Source organism: Struthio camelus, chromosome 21, assembly GCF_040807025.1.
Source record: "Struthio camelus isolate bStrCam1 chromosome 21, bStrCam1.hap1, whole genome shotgun sequence".
Taxonomy (NCBI): domain Eukaryota; kingdom Metazoa; phylum Chordata; class Aves; order Struthioniformes; family Struthionidae; genus Struthio; species Struthio camelus.
In genome coordinates this window covers 4982766-5004267 of record NC_090962.1, presented here as the reverse complement: position 1 = coordinate 5004267, position 21502 = coordinate 4982766, and the positions used below count along the sequence as shown (strand labels likewise).

At 48.2% G+C, this 21502-nt stretch overlaps 1 protein-coding gene across 9 annotated transcripts in view; it reads left to right on the top strand.

Annotated features, from left to right (window-relative positions):
- SAMD11 (sterile alpha motif domain containing 11) overlaps nucleotides 1-21502 on the top strand; it is a 258540-nt gene that overhangs the window by 112898 nt on the left and 124140 nt on the right. For 4 of the 9 annotated variants that reach the window (XM_068916038.1, XM_068916042.1, XM_068916041.1 and 1 more), the window contains 3 exons: nucleotides 7090-7196; nucleotides 14702-15519; nucleotides 17055-17146. In XM_068916038.1, the coding sequence (XP_068772139.1) occupies nucleotides 7174-7196; nucleotides 14702-15519; nucleotides 17055-17146 (933 nt within the window). In that variant the 5' untranslated portion in view covers nucleotides 7090-7173. Of the gene's footprint in view, nucleotides 1-7089; nucleotides 7197-14701; nucleotides 15520-16251; nucleotides 16596-16708; nucleotides 16877-17054; nucleotides 17147-21502 lie in introns of those variants that run through there. The other 5 variants (XM_068916039.1, XM_068916040.1, XM_068916043.1 and 2 more) reach the window with 5 other exon arrangements.

The window sequence follows — 21502 nt, the reverse complement described above, 5'->3', positions numbered from 1 at the left end:
AGTTTGTGACAGTGGGATTCCAGTCCAAGCTTTACCTTCTGTACTAGCCTGCTCCTCAGGTAGTGGAGAATTGCTCAGTGGTGTTCTTCCTCAGAAGAGTCGGCATTTAAATCAGTTCCAGCAGTGCAACTCTAGGGTCCCCACATGTGACAGCCATGCAACTCACATTTCTCTTGCAAGGGTAAGCAACTCACAATTCAGTCTTGCTCCTGACAGCCTAAGTCCCCGCTATTGTTAAGGTGCCTTTCAGACTTGAAACCTCTGCGCTGGTTGCAATGTGTTCGCCAGTTCAAAAGAAGTGGGAACTAGGGAGCAAACGTTTCCGTCTCAGAGTGAACTTTCTCTCTCATCCTGACCAAAACTCCGTGGACTGAAGGGAATACAAGAAGCAAAGTAAATATTATTTTGTTATTGTTTAACTGTATTTCAGTCCTGTTGCTGCCTACTTGTCTGCAGCTGCACCAGGGTTCGCAGAGCTCCTGAACCCAGTTTTTTGACCAGCTGTTGCCTCCCCCCAGAATAGTGAAAGTGTGTCCCAAAAGGCTTTGCTCCTGGTCAATGGGGAAAGGAGGGAAGAGACCCTTATAAACTTAGAGGATGTGTCAGGACAGCTATTGATGCAGGAGGATCAAATAAGAGACACACATGGAGGGAAGTTGGTATTCTGAAGGCAGAGGGGACTGTACGTACAGGTAAGAAGGCCAGGGAAAAATGCTAAAGAGGGTGAAGTGGTTAGCAGCAGTCAGGAGCTGCTAATTATCCCACGCTCCAGCTTGTTCTCATGAGAGCTGGGAAACTCTCTCTTTGATCCTCCACTATTTCATCTTATAATTGGATGGGGGTTCCAGATGTTACTGCTGAGAGTTTCAGGGAGCGGATGGAAGGAGGAATATTGGATCGGGGCCTTGGACAATCCCAGAGGAATTTCCAGTGGTTTGCTAAAGGAGTGTTTGGGAGACCATTCACCTTCTTGTCCCTGTACTTTTCCTTACCATATGCATCTTTAAAGTTCCACCCTTTTTCATGTAACTTTCATGGAGAACGGAGCTGAGTGTTTGTTTCCTCCTGATTAGAGGAGGTTTGAATTGGATTTTGTGCCTCATTCCTGCAGTTCTGTGTGACTATTCCAATAAATGGATTTACTGATTTGGTGGCAGCTACTGCAGCAGCAGGTCTGAAGAGAACTCCAGGAACATCAATAGAAAGGGAATTTTGATTTTGTCATTGCAAATATTCATGTAGGAAGCCTGATTCCCACAGCTAGATCGTTTTGTGAACAGTACATCCAGCCTAAGCAAAACAACTTGAAATGTGAAGATTTAATTTTGCAGTGAGTTGCTCATGAATGGGCTACAGATCAAGAAATTGCAGAAATCAGCTGGGGAGGAAGAGTCACACTTCCTGTCTGTTCCATGAGGAGACAAATACACTCCCAAAAGGCCTGGTCTAATGGGAGCTCTGATTACAGACTCTCTTTGCACTACGATTTTCTTTACTATTTTCGGAGGAATTTTTTCTATGGCATAGTGCTGGAAGAACGGAGAATGATAGGGCCTGGAAAAGAGGGTCCGTTTGCTTGAAAAAAAGCTGCAAAAGTAATTTACCCATATAGTTAAAACGGCGGCAGGTATAACAATATGATCTCTACTATTATTGCATAATAATAATAATGCCTTTCTCCAGTTGAATAATACAAATAAGATCAGAAAAAAAGTCTTTCGGGAGGAGAGTATCCAAAGTGGGAGTCATGCTAGTACGCTATAGCTATTTAACTGTTTTCATACGTTTCTCAGTGCAAACCTTAGCTCTTGTGACGTTGCCTTGGATTGTCACAAGAGCTAGGGTTTGCACTGAGAAGGCATTAGTGTTACTAAAGAGCTAGCGGTATTCTAAATAAATGTTTTCCATAATCAACTGTAATGTGAAATTAGATAACAGTGCCTAGATACCATAATGACATGGATAGATGGGTTGTGTCAGCTACTCCCTGTAACAACCTCTCTTGTAACCCACATCCTATGAAGTAAACCACCCAGCCACGCTCCTATCATGACATTTCTAGCTTCAGCATTCATCCAGGCACGCACACTCTCGTCAGTCCTGCTTTGCTGTTGAGCCTGAGCGCTGCATGCAGCTCTGCCCCCTTCCAGGGCTGCTGGAAGTCAATAAGAGACTTGGACACATCATCTCTGCATACTCCTTAGGTAGAACAAGAGCATGGAGGGGCAAGAGTGTCTTGGTCCTCTGTGAAAGGTTTTGTTTGCCTCCTGAGATAGAGCTGAAAACTCACCATAATGAGTAGGAGAATCCTGAGCATGGGGACTGAAGCTGACATCCCTGACAGTCCAGGTTCCCAGGCGAAGGGTGAAGAATTGAGAGTCATATCTTATCTGAAAAGGGATTTGAAATTTCTTTGGCAGTTGTTTTTGATGATGGTGATGACGGAATAGTTTAAAGCCTTTTTTCTGTCAATGGAATGAAGGATCTGGAAAGATGTCAACCATCCCAGAAAGGGCTTCTCAGGTTGCTCTTGCAGAACTGGCCTGTCATGAAATGAGCTGTGGTATCTTCAGCTTCCTACCTCCTCCCATCACATGTGCCCTGGGTCCTGAAAGCAACAACACAGAGTATTTCTTCCGTAAGGAAGGATGCAAATAATAGGGACATATGCATACTGTGAGCAGCAGTCATGGGAAACAGTGGAGAATGAGAGAGTAGAGAGAATGGGAGGCTCAAGCCAGAATAATGTGGAGGGAAGATTTGTCCTGTAGCCTTTTTCTAAAGAACATCCTTAAGCAAGGATGATCCATTTGCCAGGGCTGTGCACCACTTCCTGGACTTCTCCTCAAGGCAGACACTAATAGAGTCATGTCTGTTTTATAGAGAGGAATGAATGGCTCGGATTGCATTACTGTATTTCAAGAAGCGTAATACAAATCTGATTAGAACGAGGTATAACTGCATAGGTGTGCGTATGGCCAATGTGTATATGTCTTTATACATGTGCAAACACAGGTTACTTCTGGGAAGTACATGTTTAAGTTAGTCTGTAGGTTAATCCAATGTGGGACTTGATTTCCAGGTTCACTCATTGAGAACTGATATAATCTATGTGATTAGAATGAAAACACTGAATATGTTGGAACAATGAGCGTTCTTTCAGTGAAATGCAGCAAAGTCCCTGATGAGTTTTGCTAGCTCTACTCTCGGAGGCATTAGCAGAAGAGAGGGGGAGAATCTTGCACTCAGTTATTTACATACACATAAAGATTTATTTTGAGCAAGTAATAATTCTTTGGCAATTAGGGTTAATTAAAAGCAATACCTTACCTATAAATGTATTCAGTTACTTTGTCGAGACAATTTTATATTCGTTTCCTAAGATGTTCCCATCTGCATCCTAATCAGCGTTTTGCTGTAATTGTGATTAGAGGCCGTACTGCAGAGACAGACTCCGTTAAAAACGGAAGGGAAGAAACAAGCAGCTGGGTGGTAATAGACTTGAGCGTCTTCTGAGTATTTACAATGGTTTAGGCTTTTTATTTCAGGGTGAGTGCAGCCTTAACCTGTGCACAGTGGAAGCAACGCCAGCATTGCTTCTGGATGCAAAGCACATGTAAGAAATGTCCGTATGCTTGATATACTTACAGGGGGAGAGGGGAACTTAAAAGATCTCTCTCCCCCGGTCCTCACCCTCAGTCATTGGCTCTAACTTCCTCATAAGTTTTCCCTGGGTAGTGAAGAATGAAATGTGTGATGGAACCCAGCTCTTTGCCCCTTCAGCTGCTGGCACATCTGCTAGTCTGCTGAGGATGGGACGCAAGCCACCATATGGCTGAAATGTTAGCAACTGAAATTCTGATGATTGCTCCCATAAAGCCAAGCTAATATTTCAGCAGACTCTCTCTCCCAAATTGATATGCACAGAGCCTCAGGTTTGATATTTAGCTCTTTCGGTCTTTCTCAGGGCACAAAACCAATAAAACCTGTTCTCTTGTTTATCCAGGATCTATTTTTTGAGTGCACATGCCTGTGCATCTTTGTATGGCTGTGTCAAACACTTGGTGATCCTTGATTCCAGGCTGTCACTGCTACTGCGTGTGTCAGTTGCTGCAGGGCTATGGCTTTTCCCATCATTTTATTCACAGCTGTTGCTAATGCTATGCTACAGATAACAGCTAAAAGGGATAGTTTTTGTGAACCGTACAGTGTTCAAAACACCTTTTTATCCTTTCCTCTTGGAAGAAAACTTTAAAGTTTGTGACAGTGTACACTGTGGAAGTTTTTCAGATGTGTGCTGACAGTATACCTATTTGCATGCGTCCCTTCTGAGTGTGAATGAAGGGTTAGTGAAAACGGCTCGTGCCACATCTGGGTACGGATTAGCTTTGGCTAAGGCAAGGAAGATGTATGATAAACAATATATTTTTCTCCTGCTGTAAACAAATCTGTTATTTGCAAGTATTTGCCAAACAGTTTTGGATGAAGAATTTTAAGCATCAGGCATCAAAACATTTGCTCTGACATTTCTGCATTTGCCACTCAGGATGTGTTATGGCTCACAAGCACTTGCTTTTGCTCAGTGATTGAGTTATTGAACTTGAGAAAAACAGAAAACTGTAACTGATATATTGCGAACAGCAAATAACTATATTTACTCATCAGTCCCCTGTTTTGGACGAATGTAGGTGTTCTCTGGAAAATGACCATTTCTCAAATGCCTTTAGGTGTTCCTAGTAAGGGCATTTGAACATGGTCAGATCCAAGCATTCCTGAAGAGTGAGCATAATTTTTGCACTATTTGACCAGTTCTCCTGTCCTGAGTGTGTACACAGTATCCAGGTATGTGTATCGGGTATGTGTCAGGGGTCACGCAGAAGGGGCTGTGAAAGAACGGACTTTGAAAATATATTGCATTGTCTGGTGGGACCTGGGCTGTGCAAGAAGAGCATAACGGAGCACAGGGTGTACTGGAAGAAACTGCAGCCTGTGGATGTTAGGGGAATGGCCAGCCAAAGATCACCTCTAAGCAGAAGTGTTGGTTGTGTTGGAACTCAGCATCTCTGGTTTGCCTGAAATACAACAGTTTGTTTCTACAGGTTTTCAAGAGAGCTGTTAGTGGCTTTGTAGCGTTAATGTGATGCATAGATTTTGTAACCTCCAGTGAAGAGAGAGTGTGAAAGGAGGAAAGAAAGAAGGAAAGAAAGTGCTGTTCTCTGAAACTATGATATCTCTGTCAAAAACCTAACCAACTGTAGCTTCAGGGTGCCTTGTCAAAAGTGAGAAGCCACAGAGAAGCCTCCATAGTCTGCGCCTAAGCAGGCATGCAGACACAACGTTTGAACTGTAGTCATCCAACAAGAGAGGCCACTGACAAAGCCCTTCTGGGCAGTAAACCCCTTACTATCATCCCTCTGTGAAATGCGAAAAATTTACAGCCTCAGGATGCAAGCCCTTATTATTTTCACTGAGGCTGAAGATGGGTGAAATAGATGGTGGATGAATGACCAGGTTGGTGCGGAGCAAAGATGATAGTTCATTAGACCACGAAGACTGTATTTCCCTACAGCCATCCCTTGCACCTGGTGTAGGGTTTGTTAACCTCTGAATCGGCAACCTGATAGGTGATTTTTGTCCAGAATTATCCTTGCTTTAGCATGGGGCAGAAAAGCTGTGACAATACTGCCTTAGTAGGACACGGAGAAAACAGTAAAAACAGTAACAGAGAGAAAGAGCTAAGAAAGATGGTGGTTCTCCTTTTCAAGGCTACCATGATAAAAAATAAAATTCCAGAGAGCAATGGAAATCTCTCTTTCCTTTTTTTTTTTGTTTTTTGTTTTTTTCCTTTCTAGCCTTCTTAATCCAGTGAGAACCTGTCCTGAGCTTTGATGCAGACTGGCTCTATGCACCTTTGCTTTGTAACCTTTACTGATACGAGGATGAGTCTGCCCTGAGTTCATAGGTGTGGCCTCAGCACAAACAGGTCTATCCAAGCTACCTTAATCTAGCTGGCTTTGGGAATCCCAGCAGTATAGACTGCACAGGCTGGCATATTTGGGGGGCGTTTAGCCCACCGTGGAGCTCCTCTTGCCATTGCTTTGCTTGTCTAGGTCTCTAAACTGGCTAGCTCAGCATGTCTGCACCTCTGCTTGGCGTGGAAATGAACAAGGAGTGTGAACACCTGAGGAGCTGTGCTTCCCAACTCTGCTTTACAGACAAACAAACATGTTTTACAGACATGTTTTCTCTCTGTTTTGTGAGTAAAGAGCCTGAGTCTGGAGGGGCTAAGCGAATCGCTGCAGACACGTACGTAGTGAAGCAAAATAGGCAGAAGTAGATTTTGGAATGCCTGACTCTTTCTTCCAGGCTATTGTGGTGACAGAGCTGTTCTGTGGAATTCTGTCTACCAAGGTGGATAATCTAATTTTAGCAGCAGGACACCCCTCTAGAGAAATCCTCTGATAAAGTACGCACATATTAATATGCAAACACCCGCACACATGTAGGGACACACACAGAGGCACAAATCCACAAGAATCTCAACAGGTGTAGAATGATCAGCATTAATTGCAGCTGAATTAAGTGCTTTTTGTTCAGCCTCCCTCCTGTGCCCTACCCACATATTTAACAATAGAAAGTTTCACACTAAATTACTCCTTGTATCTGGGACCTGATTACGTTAGCAGGGCAGGTGGAGGAAAAAACCACAGCCAGCAAAACCATGAAAATGGTTGTACTTAGAAGGACCACATGTAGAAAAGTTCGAGTTTGAAAGTCTGACAAACAAATAAAACTCAATATTAACTAGTTGCAGCAGGCTGCTTCCCTTGTCCCCAGGCATGCTGCATTTGCTGTGAAGCAAGAGCAAGGGAAGGAGCAGAAGAGCTGCTCTTATTCCAGGGAACTCAAATCACTGTGAGCAGTTCAAATGTGTAAATGCCTGTTTACATATTTTTTGAAATTCTTTTTATTTTGTTGTGTTTTTGTTATTCTTTTCTTATATCTTATCTAAGTTTTATGTTTGATTAAAGCATTCTGTTGCAGTGTAGTCATGGCAACAGGTTTACTTGAATGAATCTCTTTTTCTAGGAATGTAAGATTTAAAGGAAAAGAAAAACAAACCCAAACAAGACAAGTCTTCATGTGGTCCTGGCTCGGCTTTTATTCACAACAATGGAGGTGCAAGTGAGCAGTGAGTGAGTACAAAGTCATTTATGTGTGTTTGTCTCCACGAGTTCACTGGCGAGTCTGCATATGCCTGTGTCTATTCATATGTATATCTTTGGGTAAGTTTGCCAGTACATGTTCAAATACAACATACACGGGGAAGAGACTACGGAAGACCTCCGGTCACAGTGAAGCTGAAGGTGTGATTGCGCTCCTATACCAGCGCTAACTAGATAGTTCAAGTAACAGTTGCAGAAGAAGTACAGCAGCACAAACTTCAGTGAGAAATTGCTACAGAAACATAGGTCTATATTGGGGCACTTCCTGTGTGATGTCTGCTCAGAGTACCAGCGTTAATTTAAGAACATTTAGCTATGGCCGATGGAAACTTACTGAAATTGCAGGATAGACGTAGCCCAGACCAGGGCCTATCCGTACATAAAGTCTCACATTGCTGCAACAATAATTGTTCAGAAACATTTGTAGTGAAAGTTGTACAGCTGTCTAGTGGCATGCAGTTATACCAGCAGAGAGGCGATATATGCTAATCCCGTCGTTACTAGGGCATTGACTGCACTACATCAATTTCTATAAGGGAGGAGAATTAGAACAATACAAAACCTGTGTGCAGAAATGCCCAATGACTTAAAGGCTTTAGAATGTGTTAGCTCTAATTACTGTGTTTGAAATCTGTAAGCCAGCTCAGGTAGTGTATACTTCAGCACCTTCTAAATTGGTCAGGGCAGGTTCCACCTAGTCTTTAATTTGACCTTTCCCGCATGTATTAAAAGCAGTTTACACCTTGATTACACTAGACTCTCCTGACACATTACTTCCAAAGGATTAGCTAACAAAGTTCATCTGCCTGGTCTGAACAAGCGTACTCTGTGTGTGCACACACACACACACACACATGTTTGTATACACTTGTGAATTAAGGAAGAGACCCATAGTTTATCCTTTTATGGCATTGTTTCATGTTGGGATGGCACACCTATGTTATCTTCTTTTCAATGTTCACTAAGTTTTTATTGTTGCAACCCAGTAATAGATTCTAGCGATACTGAGATATTGGAAAGTCGGTTTCCCCGTGTATCTTTTTGTTACTATGATTTTAGGAGGGAAGGCAGGCAGGAAGTTAAGGAAGTGGATTAGCACATAGTGATGTGTAAGTGTTGGGACATGGCCAAGCCTTAGATTAATACATCATGACCATCACTTCATCATCTTTTGATGCAATGAGTTTTTCTTACCAATGGAGCAGATTAGAGTAGTACAATCAAAGGCTTTAGAAAGAAGAGAGAAAGAATCTGGTGAAGGTTTTCTTCTGCGTTACAGCTTTGATATCTCAAATCTTTCACAGCAGTTGCAAGTTAGCAATAAATAACATCTGAGGAGAGAGGAAGAGACAGGGGGAAAAGATGCATTTTAATTGCGATATGGGCAAAAATATGTAGTTAGTGGAGACAGAAGCACAGAGAAGCTGGACAGTACCTGGAATTGCAGAGAAGGTGGCTCTTGCCTTAAGAGTAAAGGGTCAGAGAAAGTGGTTAATACGACCGCAGTTTTGATGCTTAACTCCTTATTCCATTGGTGATTTCTGTAAGTGCTTTTTTACATCACACAGGCACCACTTGAATGTAGCTGAACTTCTTGTTTTCCAAAAGCTTTGCAGAGAAGGGCAATCTCTCTTGCTACATTAAGGGGACAGGAACACTGAAGTGTGCAGTCATTAAGAGTTTGCCATTGGTTTTAATAGAAATGGGATTATACCCTTTGAATTTAAACTCCTTGTTGTAGAGATCTCAGGGCTGATTCTGATCTAAGCTACCACAATGCACCTGATCTTCAGCCAGTAAGGAAGAGAGATGGATCTGTCCTTTTATCATCTGATGGGGTTGTCCAGTGCCATATCATCTGATAGCAAGTATAATGGTCTCTTGGTGCACAGCAGTCACTGGGTAATTCTTGCTGTGCACTATGTGTTAGCAGCATGCAAAGGTCTGTGAGCTACAAGGCCAGGTGACTGTTCACAGCGCAGAATATTCCATTATACCAAGTCAGAGAGAGAAGATCAGATGTGTCCCCTGCATGGGAAGTTATTTGTTATTTAGAACAAGGGAGCAGCTAGTTTAGTGATAGAGTCTGTGGCTTCCAGATAACAATTCCTTTGACTCTCCCCAACACAATTTTATTCTTCTTGTTTTGTGAGCATTAAACTACTTGGACTGTTCTCATAGCTATGCAGGGCACTTGCAGGGCAAGTGAATTTGGAAGAGGTATTTTGTGTAAATAGTTTGAGGAGAAACTACCTTCTACTGTCCGAGACTGTTCTCCTGGAAGCAGACAAAATGCCTGCATTAGGTAGAGATGTATGCAAGTTACAGCTCTGTTTGTTGTGTATCCTCATTCTACCATAACCCTACTTTCAAGAAAGAAAGAAAGAAAGAAAGAAAGAAAGAAAATGCTTACTAAGCTCTGTGGTGCTCCTTTTCCCCTCCAATAAATTGGTGTAAAAGGCTGGCGTCTGTATGAATTAGATGTAAAAAGGGTAAAGCCCAGCAGTTCCTGAGGAAGCAATTTTTAGAGGCAAAGCCCTTTGCAATGTCTTCCTTCCTAACCCTCCTCCCCTGAATATCCACTCATGCCCTGCCTGCTGTTGCTCTTGCTGCTGGGCTGTCAAAATATCTCTCGTAATGAAGCAGTCTGGCCTGAGGCTAGTATTACCTCCAATGCCAATCCTGCTGAGCATGACTCTGGCAGCGTGGCTGGGCTGCTCACATGCTGCAGCGAGCATAGAGCATGTCATGGCTGGGCTACACCTGGAAAGGAGCAAGAGACAAAAAGCAATGAATCTTGGCTGTTAGACAACCTTGATGTCCTCTGAGGCTCCAGAAGGGTAGTAGAGAAGGCATGAGTTTGGCTGGGTCAGGCAGTGGTGCTGTGGCTGTTTGACTGGTCTTGTTCCTGTTTTTTGGTAGGCTCAGAGCAATTTGGTAGCATGTTCCAGGGACAGGGCTGTTGCTTCCCATCCCTGGTGTGATAATGTCAAGGTAATTTTGTGGGAAATACGGGGTGCATGGTGAGAGAAGCTGTTGACTTGCAGTCACTGAAGGGCTGAGCACCCCAGCTTCTTTGGGGGAAGAAACATGATCCAGTGGATACTGACCCAACTGTTTAAAGACCTGTTTGATTATCTGAGCTGTCCTGGTGTCAGGCCTATAGGACAGAACTTGGCTAGTGTAGTTACATTTGGGCTGTGAGGAACTCATGCCACACGACTGCTAAGGCAAGGCCAGCAAGACTTGCACTGTAGATGCAGCTACACTGACAGAACGTTATATCTTTTGGTTTAGCTTAGCTTAGGCACAGGTGAAATGGTGCCAGAGATGCATATATGGCATCCATGGTGGAAACATGCAAGAACAGAAGCTTTGGAGTAGTTTGTGAGCTCAGACTGCTCTTTTTACTTGTACCTGTGTGCCTGTTTCCTCCCAGCCTCAACCTGTCTTTCCTGTAGAGGGGCAGGGTTTGCATCTGCAATGAGTTTTTAAAACAGATAGCACAAAGGACCTTTGATCTCGGTTAGAAACTCAAAGGTTTACTGTCACAGACATAAATAACAAATTACATTTCAAAAGTTCCCCCTCCTTTTACAGGTAGAATAATGGAGGCCTATCCAGGATAAGTAATTTGCCCATGAAGCTGGTGGCAGAATGAGGAGTAAAGTCCTTATCTCTTAACTTTCAGATCTGTGCTTCAAGCACATTACCATCTTTCCTTGTAACATGCTTTACAGCACAGCCAGCTCTTCGCAGTCATTGATACGTTTGATGTGAGAGAAAGAAAAGGTCCAGGTTTTGTTTAAACCCTACATGATGTATTCCAGAAGTGAGGAACTAGATGTTAGAAAATTATCACTATTTATTACATTTATTGTGGCAGTGCCTTTGCGAGCAAGTTAAGATTGTTCTTTCCTTTTGCTAGGTGCTGTAGAAACACACAAGCAAAAGACATGGTGACTCGTGCCCCCAAACTTTAAAGCATTTTCCAGTCCCTTAGTTCAGCGTTTGCAAAGCACGTCTAGTTCTCTGTCTCACCGTATGCATGTAGATTTGCTAAGATCTCTCTGATCACTTCTCCAGTGGTGAATCTGTTTACACTAATACCAACAGCTCTAATGTTAGAGGAAAGAGCTGAACAACTGCAGACTCCCTGCTGTTGAACTCAGCCATCCAGACGGTGCTCTTGCATTTTATTATAGTGAGGAGGGATAGGGAGGACTTGATCGTAAATTTTAGTGCTTGTAAGAGACTCATAGGATCAGCTAAAGTCTATTCCTCCTGAATCCCTCCACACATCTGCCAGGACACCTTGTGAATGTGTGGGAAACCCTGCCCTGGCCCAACCCATGCGCCTCATGTTGGGCCACCATCATGAGGTCTTACTCTTCCAGTGCTAGACCCCTACGCAGTTTGGCCAATGCACCCATATCATGACTGACATCAGTGCCTGTTTTTTCCAGGAAAGAAGCAGAGCCAAGTAGCTGCTGCCCTTCTAGCATGAAGAGTAGCATATATAGTTATGACTAGGCCCAGCTTTGAACCAAGTTTCTGTACAGAGGAGAAGCAACTGAGCTGAGATGTAGTGGGAAAACCCAGTGGCAAGTCACCTTTTCCTTTAAGGAGAAAAGGTAAAGAGAAGTTCTCTAGGTTAGGAAGAGTTTCATCATAGCTATTTTCTAGGGGCAGACTGTATGGTCATGCAAAATGCTCTTAGGGGATTCGAATGTGCATCCAAGTCACAGGGATCTGAGAAGTCTAGAAGTACCACAGAAGGACTTGTTCCTTGAGGTTGAGGGACATTTTTGTTCTGCTCTCCTGTGACCCCTCTTGGAGGAACTGTGGAGACCTGTCTTTGGAGGGGGCTGTGGCCAAGCTCTTTCTACACTTGGAGGTAAAGTTGCCATTAGGAATGAAGGTAGAGAAAGAGTAGTAACCCTTATGGCTGTAAAAGAAAGCAAGCTCTGAGAAAAAAATATCCACTCCCCTTCAAAAAAGGAAAAGAAAAATCGGTCCCAGGGAGCCGACATACAAAGATTAAGCCAAATAGTAGTTCCGGGGCCTTGCAGAGCGCTCACCGCAGTTCTAGGTATACCAGCCATGAAGGTCTTCTAGAGGGGCAAGAGCAAACAGTTCTGCTCACTGTATTGCCTTCTCACCTGAGCTCCATCCAGACTCCTCTTATGTTCTTTCACAGAGAGGGCCTGTGTCTCCTGGTCTCTTCTGAGCGCTGTCCCTAGTTCATTAGGTGATAATAGGAAGTGATTTCTTTCCTATCATCTCCAGCAATCAGAGTCATTAAGAATAAGAACATGGAGAACCGAAATGAGAGGGTTTGATGGGTGTATATATTCACCTCCTTCATTAGAGCAAGACGCAAGGATTGCTCCCAGAGCTTGTATTTCTTGAGAATAAATAGGCAAGAAACAAAGATCATGGTCACGTAGTGCCAGAAGACTGAGACTTGGGGCTTAGATTCCATTTCCTGCTGAATCCCAGAGAGCCAGTTTCCTCTGCTTTTACCGGTGTGAAGTAAAAGCTTCTCCCACAAGTGGTCCATTAGTTGCCTGGACTTTTTGTAGAGAGGGGTACCTATCTGCTGAGAGCCAAGAGGAGGCAGAAAACTGCACCTGTGCGATTTCAGGCAAATCACATAGTGCACAAGTGTGAACTTGTCACCCGTATTAGCCTGTAGTTACTCATAGTGGGACTGAGTAGCTGCATGAGTAACTGCCTAACCCTGGCGTGAGTACAGGGTTCGTGTTCTGGATCTTAGCCCCTTCACGCTTCAGTTTCTTCACCAGTAAAATGAAGCTAAAAGCAGCTTCCTTAAGGAGGTGGTGTTCTTTCCCCTCCTGTCAATGCTTTGAGATTGCCTGAGAGATGGTACCAAAGCGGCACGGGTTCTTACTACTTAGAAACTGCCCTGCTAACTCTGTCAATGGCTGATTTTGTCATGAGCAAGTCCGCTTCTCACTGGAAGGCGAGTTCAACTCATCACCATCTTCCCCTGTAAGAAAACCAGTAATTATGAGAAGGCACACTTTGTGGAAAAGCTAGGATTTTTTTTTTTTTTTGTTCTGAGGGAGGACGGGATATAGAACTGCGTCCCATCTGCCACCTTTTAAGACTTGTGGGACATACCTCTTGTACTGTGTTTAAGGGGTCATTTATTTTTATTTCCCAGCTACATGAGATTCTTCCTGCACAAGTCAATCCTACTTAGCATCCAAAGGTAGGGCACTCCATTGTATTAATGGGACAAATCTCTGTAACAACCAGGCAACTTAGTTTGGGGCCGTGTTTTCCTCTCAGGGCTGTTTCACGTGGACCTCGTGCCGTGTCCACCACAGCTCGTAATGGACAACGAATTTCTAGTACATCTCCTAATCCTTACTCCATCGCTAGTGGGAAAGGAGAAGGACCTAACCTGCCTTTTGGAAGTACAGCTTGTCAGGACGGGAGTCTGCCAAGAAGAGCAAGTGGCGTGTGCAGAGCTCATCAAGGCAGGGAGCCAGAGGGACGCGAACCTAGCTGGCAGGGTGCGTGTGTGCTCCCCGTTTCAGCCTGCCGGAGCCTGGAGCAGCCCCCCGCGGAGCCGCGGCCGGCCCGGCGCCGGCGGCTCCTTGTGCCGCCGCGGAGCCGGCGCCGCCGTCCGTCGCTCACCCCCTCTCCCTCCCGCCGCCGGCGCGGCGCTTGCAAGCGCCTCTGCTGTTTAAATGGGCCAAGTTAGAGAAGCGGCGGCGGCGGAGGGAAATCTTGTTTGGTCAGAGTCTCTGAACTATACTGTGACTTCTGAGCACAGATCAATATATGTCTGTCCCGGGTCGGAGGGGAACGCGACTCGGTAGCCCAACACAGAGAGGCATTTAGGGTATGGAGGCAATTGCATAGGGAGCGCATTCCGTGCAATGGTACAATCTCCGGGGGGTAGAAATGTGTACGTCTGTGTGTGCGTGCATATATATATGTGTGTGTGTATATATACACACCCTATATATATATAGATGAAATATAATATTATGTTTTTTTGAAATTCCGTGCAGGAGTGGAAATTAAATAGCAACTCGCAGTGATCGTAAAGCGCTCGGTGGGAGCGGGGCGAGTCTGCACTTTGCAGGTGAAGGTGGGCGGCCCCCGGGAAACTTCTCCGCCTGGGTGTCTGGAGCCCCGCGGGCAGAGCGAGCAGAGCCGGCACCGTCCAGCCCCCGGGGGCTTCGTCCTCGCAGCGCCCGGCGGGCGCCGGCGGAGGAGGGGAGGGAAGTGGATCGCGGGGTGGCGGCGGGGGCGCAGCGTTTAATTTTAATTATTGCATATAAATAAATAAACCAGGTGTCAGTTTAAAGGAAGGGGGGAGGGTGAAAGGGGGCTGGGTGGGCGGCGGGGAACCCTCCAGCCTGGTGAGAAGGTGGGTCGATCTAGGGGAATCAATAAGCATTTTTTTTTTTAAACCAAAATAATGTCTACGGCAGCAGAGACCTCTCCGAGATGTCAGGTATTAGTCCGGAGGGGCAGATCTGCGAGCCACACAGCAGCTCCCGGGTCTACGGTACATTAGCCTCTCCGTGGGAGAGGGATCCCAGACAGCTCTGCTGGGGACCCAGCCCAGGAGATTTGTTAGCGGGCTGCTTCGGGGGATACCAGCCACCTCCGGCACCCGAGCGCCAAAGGTGCTTGTGTTGCTGCTGCTGCTGCTGCTGCTGCTGGCGCATTTCATCCAAACTCCAGCCAGAGCGGGGGCAAGTTGAACCGGAGACATTGGAGCCACTGTGCTTTGGAGAGACGAGGGCGCACGGGGAGCGCGGCAGCACCATGCCTGCTATCAAGAAGGAGCGACTTGACAGGGAAGAGATGGCCCTGGCAGCCTTTAACCAGCCCATGGAAACCTTACCTGACTATCTCGCCCCTCTGGCCGCCGCTGCCATTCCGGTGGTAACCCCGCACCCGCCGGCTTACGACCAGATCTTTGCCCACCGCGCGTACCTGGGCTTCCACGAGACCCACCACCCCCACCCCCACCACCCCCACCACCCCCACCACCTCCCCGAGGACCTGATGCTGGAGAGGTTTTCCTCCATCCCGGATTTCCAGCCCTTCTTTGACAACGGAGAGCCTTGCATCGAGGTGGAGTGCGGGGAGAACAAGGCGCTGCTCTACATCAATAAGTTGTGCCAGGGGAGCAAAGGACCCTCCATCCGGTACCGGGGAGAGTGGCTCACACCTAACGAGTTCCAGTTCGTCAGCGGCAGGGAGACGGCCAAGGACTGGAAGCGCAGCATCAGGCACAAAGGTAAAGGCGCTGCTGGCCGCGGCTTGCGCCCGGTCCCCCCGCCGCTCCGCTCTCCTCAGCATCCTCCCTGGCCCCCGTGCTGCGGGAGCCGGCTCCACGGCGGGCTCGTTGCCTCTTCGAGCCTGCACGGGGAGAGCGCAGGACCCGAGCCCTTGCCGGGGTGCCCCCTCCCGCGGCACCCGGGCTGCCTCTGCCAGATCCCCTCCCCGGGCACCCCGATACCGGGCTCCTCCGGGCTCTCGGCTAAGTTTTCCCAGCGGTTTGGGAGCAGTTGCCGGGAGAGGAGGAGGAGGAGGAGGAGGGGGGGGGGGAGGAGGAGGAGGACGGAGGGGGGTCTCCTCTCTTCTGGAGAGAAGTTTCGGTGCGTGCGGGCGGAGGTTTGAACACCAGGGGAGTCGCGGGGTGTGGGGGGAGCGCCCCGCCGGCACCCGCGCGTGGGGCCGGGGACGCGCGCGGCGCGGCGCCGCTGCGCGCCCGCGGCTGTCCTCCGCGGGGGGCCGGCGGCGGCGGCGGCGGGGAGCGGCAGTGCGCAGCCCCGTCGCGCCGGGTGAGGACAGGCACCTCCGGGGTGGCGGGCGGGGCGGAGGGGGGTGTTCCCCTCGCAGCTGGGTGGTGCGGGACCTCCGCGGCGCTGGCGGCTGCTGACGGGAGCCTGCCCTGCCTCCCCCCCCCCCCCCCCCCCGCCGCCCGCCTCCCTCCCCTCCCGCCCGCGGTGCAGCCCCAGCCAGCGCCGCAGTCCCGGGCGGCGGAGCTGCCGGTGCAGGCGGCAGGTGGAGAGCGGGGAGCCGCCTGGCCCTGCACCGAGCCGGGGAGCAGGGGCCGGGAGGGAGCGGGGCGAGGCGGAGAGGAGAGCCGGTGTGGCACGTAATTAGCTGAGAGCTGGAGGTGTCAGCCCGGGGTCTGAGGAGCTATTAGGAGGTGACTGACACCTTGCCTTGTTTATTGATCGCCAGAGAAAAGGGGAATAACTTCAGGGGCCGCTCTAATTGTTATTGCTCCACTCCTTTTTTTTTTTTTTTTTTAAAAAAAAATCCCTGGGCTCCTGGCTGTCTGCAGGAAATCTCAGTCCCTCTGGGGTGAGTCAGGAGGACTGAGGTTAAATGAAATGGACGGAGGAGCAGGGGGGAGGCGCCGAGTGGGCTGCCTCGCTCGAGCGCCCGGCCGTCCCCCGGCGCGGGCAGCGCAGCGCGGAGCCCCGCGCGGGCGCGGGCAGGGCTCGGCGGCGCCGGGCGCGCCTCCCGCCCCGGCCCTCCAGACGGCGGGGCGGGAGCGTTTCCAGCGAGGCTGGATAGCGGCTGACGAGGGCTGCGCCGGTGCTCCTCTGCACGGTGTCTGCGGGGGAGGAAGTTCAAGGAAGGTGCAGGCAGGAGCCACGGCGGGAGGGTGGGGGGGGTGCTGGTAGGCAGGCAAGGGGAGGGGTGTTGGTAGGGAGGGAACCGCGTGCTCTTCTCCCCCCTGTTCCCTAGCTACTTTCCTTTTTAAAAAGTGCTGATCCTTTTTTTCCCCCCCCTTCTTTTCTTCTCTTCTGCATCCAGGGAAAAGTTTGAAGACTCTTATGTCCAAAGGAATCTTACAGGTACATCCTCCAATCTGTGATTGCCCTGGGTGTCGAATTTCGTCTCCAGTGGTAAGATTATTGTTAAACTATGTGCTTTAGTTAAGACATCTCCCCTCTCCTCCGCCTCCTTCCCTTAAAAAATCCCTTTGCTTCTGTGATCACAAAGCTGTGATCTCTGAGGGCTGGGAACTATCAGTCACTGAGTCTTTGCCAAAGCACTGCTTACACTGGGAGTATACCTGCAGTCTAGTTAACGGCTAGCAGAAGAGGAGTTTGCAAACAGAGCAGATTGTATGGTTTTCTGGGGGAACTATCGCAGCTATACGCAAATGGCAAATCATTTAGCAGCCGCTTCCCCATCCTCACCCGGGCCTTTTTTGTGTATTTTGCAGAGGAGTAAAACGGCTAAATAAAGCAAAGGGAATTACAATTGCACCCACATGAGAGAGTCAGAACAGTCACACTTTACAAACCATTAATGAATTATTTTTAGATAAACTGAATGAGTAACAAGCTCATCTTAACTCCTCACAATTTCACCACGTTCTTGTCGTAGATCACAGTTATTGTTTTTGTCCGTCTTTACTGTTTTTATCCAACTTTGGAGTTCCTCATGTTTTCTGCTGTATGCCTTTATCTTGAGGAGTTTTAAAATCTCTGTTTGACATCAGTATTCTCATGAAAAAGATGTTGATGCTATGAATAAAAAGAAGTTACTGAAATTATAGTCAACTAAGACATTAAAATCAGCTCACCGATGCAGAAATAACCCTAAAATACAATAACATTTAAACAGGATGGTAAAGCTGTTGGTTCATGGAACTAAACCAGGTCTTAGTCTGGAAAATCATCAGGACTTAAACATCGTTGTCCGTAGCACTGTGGAAACAGATGCAGCCTGAGATTTATTCATTTTTATCCCCCAAAATAACCATTTTCTTCTTTTATTGTTTCTATGAGGACTGAAGGGCGATCTCTTTTGACGTGGAGTATCTTTATGATTTTGCGCGATAGAATCCCTATTTTAAATGATTCCTGCATGGTATATATGTGCATATATATGTGTTTATGTATACAAACATACACATTGGACATGGGAGGGGGCTTGGCGCAATACTCAACAGTTACATAAATTAATATGAAGACATCATCTGTGTGACGCGAGTCTCCTGAGTCTATTCTGTGGAGCAGCAGCTCATACCGAAGTAATAATAACCGCACGTTGAACATACTAGTTGTACGGCAGCATCATCATGGTATTTTAAACGTAGCGAACCAGGTGGAGGGAAACCTGGCCTTTCTGGAGGACACATGTAGTTCCTCTGGGTTTACGGGGCAAAGTCTGATGCTGTGTAATATTTTTTTTTGCAGTTGTGAGTTTTGCTTGTGCTTTAGATGCTAATCATACGGATCAGAGGCCCACAAGCAGTGGTCTGCAGACCAAAGTGACTTGCAGAGCACTTGCTGGTGCCGCTGAGGAGTGCCTGGCCAGGTGATACTGTCTGGTGGTCGTTTCTAGGTACTGAGCTGCATTAAGTGATAGTCAAAATGACACACGCTACTTTCTTAACAGAAGCATTTGTAATAATACTTGCACAGGGATGCTGTGCGTTTCCAAGTGAGAAGATAGCTGTGCATGAAACAGAGGCCATATTAAAGTGTCTTCTAAAGTAGAACTGCGTTTGAGAAGCCCAGACAGATGAAAAGAGAGGTTTATGGAGTTTTGGAAACGGAAAAACGTATCCTTCCGGACTTGCCCCTTAAACGCTTCCCCAGCCAAATGAATTAGGAGGCGTTTTGCTGACAGAATTCACACAGCTACTAGCTTTTGTTCCCGCTCCCCTTTTTAGGGGAAGGGAGGTTGGCAGTACAATCATCCTGATTTTGGCGTAATTTCTCTTACTCTGAAATGATATCAAAAAGTGATTTTTAAGTTTTATAATGCTGTTGTGAAGATTGTATAATTTCCACTAAATAATCTACCATTAAGAATGAACTTAAAAGAAACATGGATTTCTAAAATTAATGAATACATCCTTTTGATATGAAATGATCTTTAAAAATAAAAAGTGAATATATTAGGGTATTTTGTACTCATATGCCACCTCCCCCAGTTTGCCACATTTCAAAGCATTTGGCAAATAGTAAGAGAAGTGTTATTACCCTATTGACAAAGGCGCCGACTGAGGTATTGGTGCTGTTTGGAGATCTGGTCTACAGAACCCTACTAGCTTTCCAGGTTTCAGCCAGGCTCCATACCATTCAAATCCTCTAAAATCAGTCCCTCATCCCTCAGCGAGATCCATAAAACTGGCCTCTAGTGTCCACATCATTATTAACTTCAGAGGCACATAGCTCTCATTATAGACCATGGACTTCAGTGATCTGATGAAGGTCATACAAAAGAAAATGGTGGCAGGACTGGAAAAAAGACGCTAGCTCTCTTGTACTCTTAGTCCTCTACCTCAGCCACAGTCATCTTTCCTCTCTTGGAGCACGTCTTGTAGATTCAAGATTTATTACTCTTTCTGCGGCCTGTGAATGTGAGACTGACTTGTGTTATTGTTGGAGGTATGGGAAGAAGGAGGGACACCATTAAGAAAAATGGGACAGCGTTATCTGAGGACTAAACCCAGCTTGCCTTATTTGCTTTAGAGAGGTGCTGTTGACTGTAGATGCTTAATTTTGAAGGTGCTCTAAGACAAGGCGTTTTAGAGCAAGAACAAACCCCGGTGAGAGGTTTTATCAGAACTGCGTGTAACATTGCTTATTGCATTTTCTGTGCTGAAATGGGAACATATATCTGGCTGAAGGACAATTGCACGTTTTGAACCTGGAGCCTTTTTGGTAGCGCCTTGCAAGAGCTGCATGCACCACTACACGTTCAGAACAGTGACACAAGGAAGGGGGTCAAGAACTGGGCGTAGTTCACCCTTTGCCATTTAGCGATCACAGATTTAAGTGCCACTCGGATCGGAGGACTGTCCTCATATGTAGACCCGCCTTGTCTTTTATACTGTAGATAAGTATGGAGATGTAGGTGTGCAAGAGCTGGATCCTTGTGCTACTATGTTATCAAGCGGGGAGCGTGGAGATGGGGAGTTGGTTCTGTCAGCAGCTGTTCCTGCTGATAGGAGATAAGTCCTCGGACAGCAGGAATAGACCGGAACAACTCAGGAATTGTCTCTGCAGTGGGGCAAGCCAGCTGCTCGTAGGCATCTGCATCTTCCCGCCGCTGCTAACTGCAGGTTGAAAAGGAAGTGCCACAGGGACCTGGCCCGGCTCTTCCTTCAGGAAAGGTTACGTTTCATGTATCTATCCAGCCCTGCCTCCCCTGTCCAGTCAAATGTGTAACGTCCGGGGTTTTAGTCAAGAGCAGCGGCTGTTTGGGGGCCCAGTCTGGGTCTCGTTTGGAGCCGGGGAGAGGAGGGGCCGGTTTGGGAAGGAAGTCGCACCGTGCCGCAGGCCCAGGTTGGAAAAGACGCCGAGGAAGCAGCGCGGCGCGAACGCCCTGCGCCCGGCTGGCCACGGGCTGCGCCGGCTCCCCGCAGCGAAGGCCCGGCCGGCGGCCGGGGCCCCCCCGTTCCTGTTCCCGGGCCAGCGGCGCCTCGGCGAGCAGCCACGTCCCCCCGCCGCCGCCGCCGCTGGCGCCGCGCTGCCCCGGCCGCCGAGCCGGCCGTGCCGGGGGCGCCCCCGCCGCCCCCCGCCGCCCGTCGCAGCTCGTTTGCTGCAGCTGCAGACGGCGGCCGGCGCCGGGGCCGGCTCCGCCACCGACCGCCGGTTTCCTGCGAGGCGGAGGGGGAGCAGCCGCGGCGCGCCGGCCGCCCTGGCGCCTCCTGCCCCGGGCCGCCGCCGCCGCCGCCCCCGCGCCGGCCTCCCTCCCTCCCTCCCTCCCTCCCGCAGTCAGCGGCGGGGCCGCCGGGGCGGGCAGGGGGACGCGGGAGGGGCGCTCCGGCGTTGGCTCTGCGGGCTGCAGGGCCGCCGTCTTTTTTTGTCCTCTAGCCTTTGCACCAGCGGCTTCAGATCTGGAAGGGAGAAGCTGCCACGGGTCTGAGTCCCTGCAGTTTTTTGGGGACGCAGGACGCCAAGCGTTCATAACAAAGTTGTCAGATGTGAACGAGGCTCTTCCCCCAACGTTAGCGCGCCTCAGTCCTGGGCAGAGGCAGTTCAGCTTGCTCGGAGCCCTGGGTGGCTTACAGCCCGTTCTGGTTAAACCGCTCACCACCAGCTCCCCTCTGCCCCCGTTGCGCTTCCCCGCGCGCTCCACCCGCCGCTCGTGCGTTCCCCCCTTCACACCGGCAGCTGGGGCAGAGCTCCGTGGCTCTTGGTCTGGAAAGTGACCTGTGCTCGCTGGCGGCGCTCGCTCTAGCCAAACAGAGGGAGGGGAAAAACTTAACGATTTTGTCGGGAGCAGCACTAAAATCT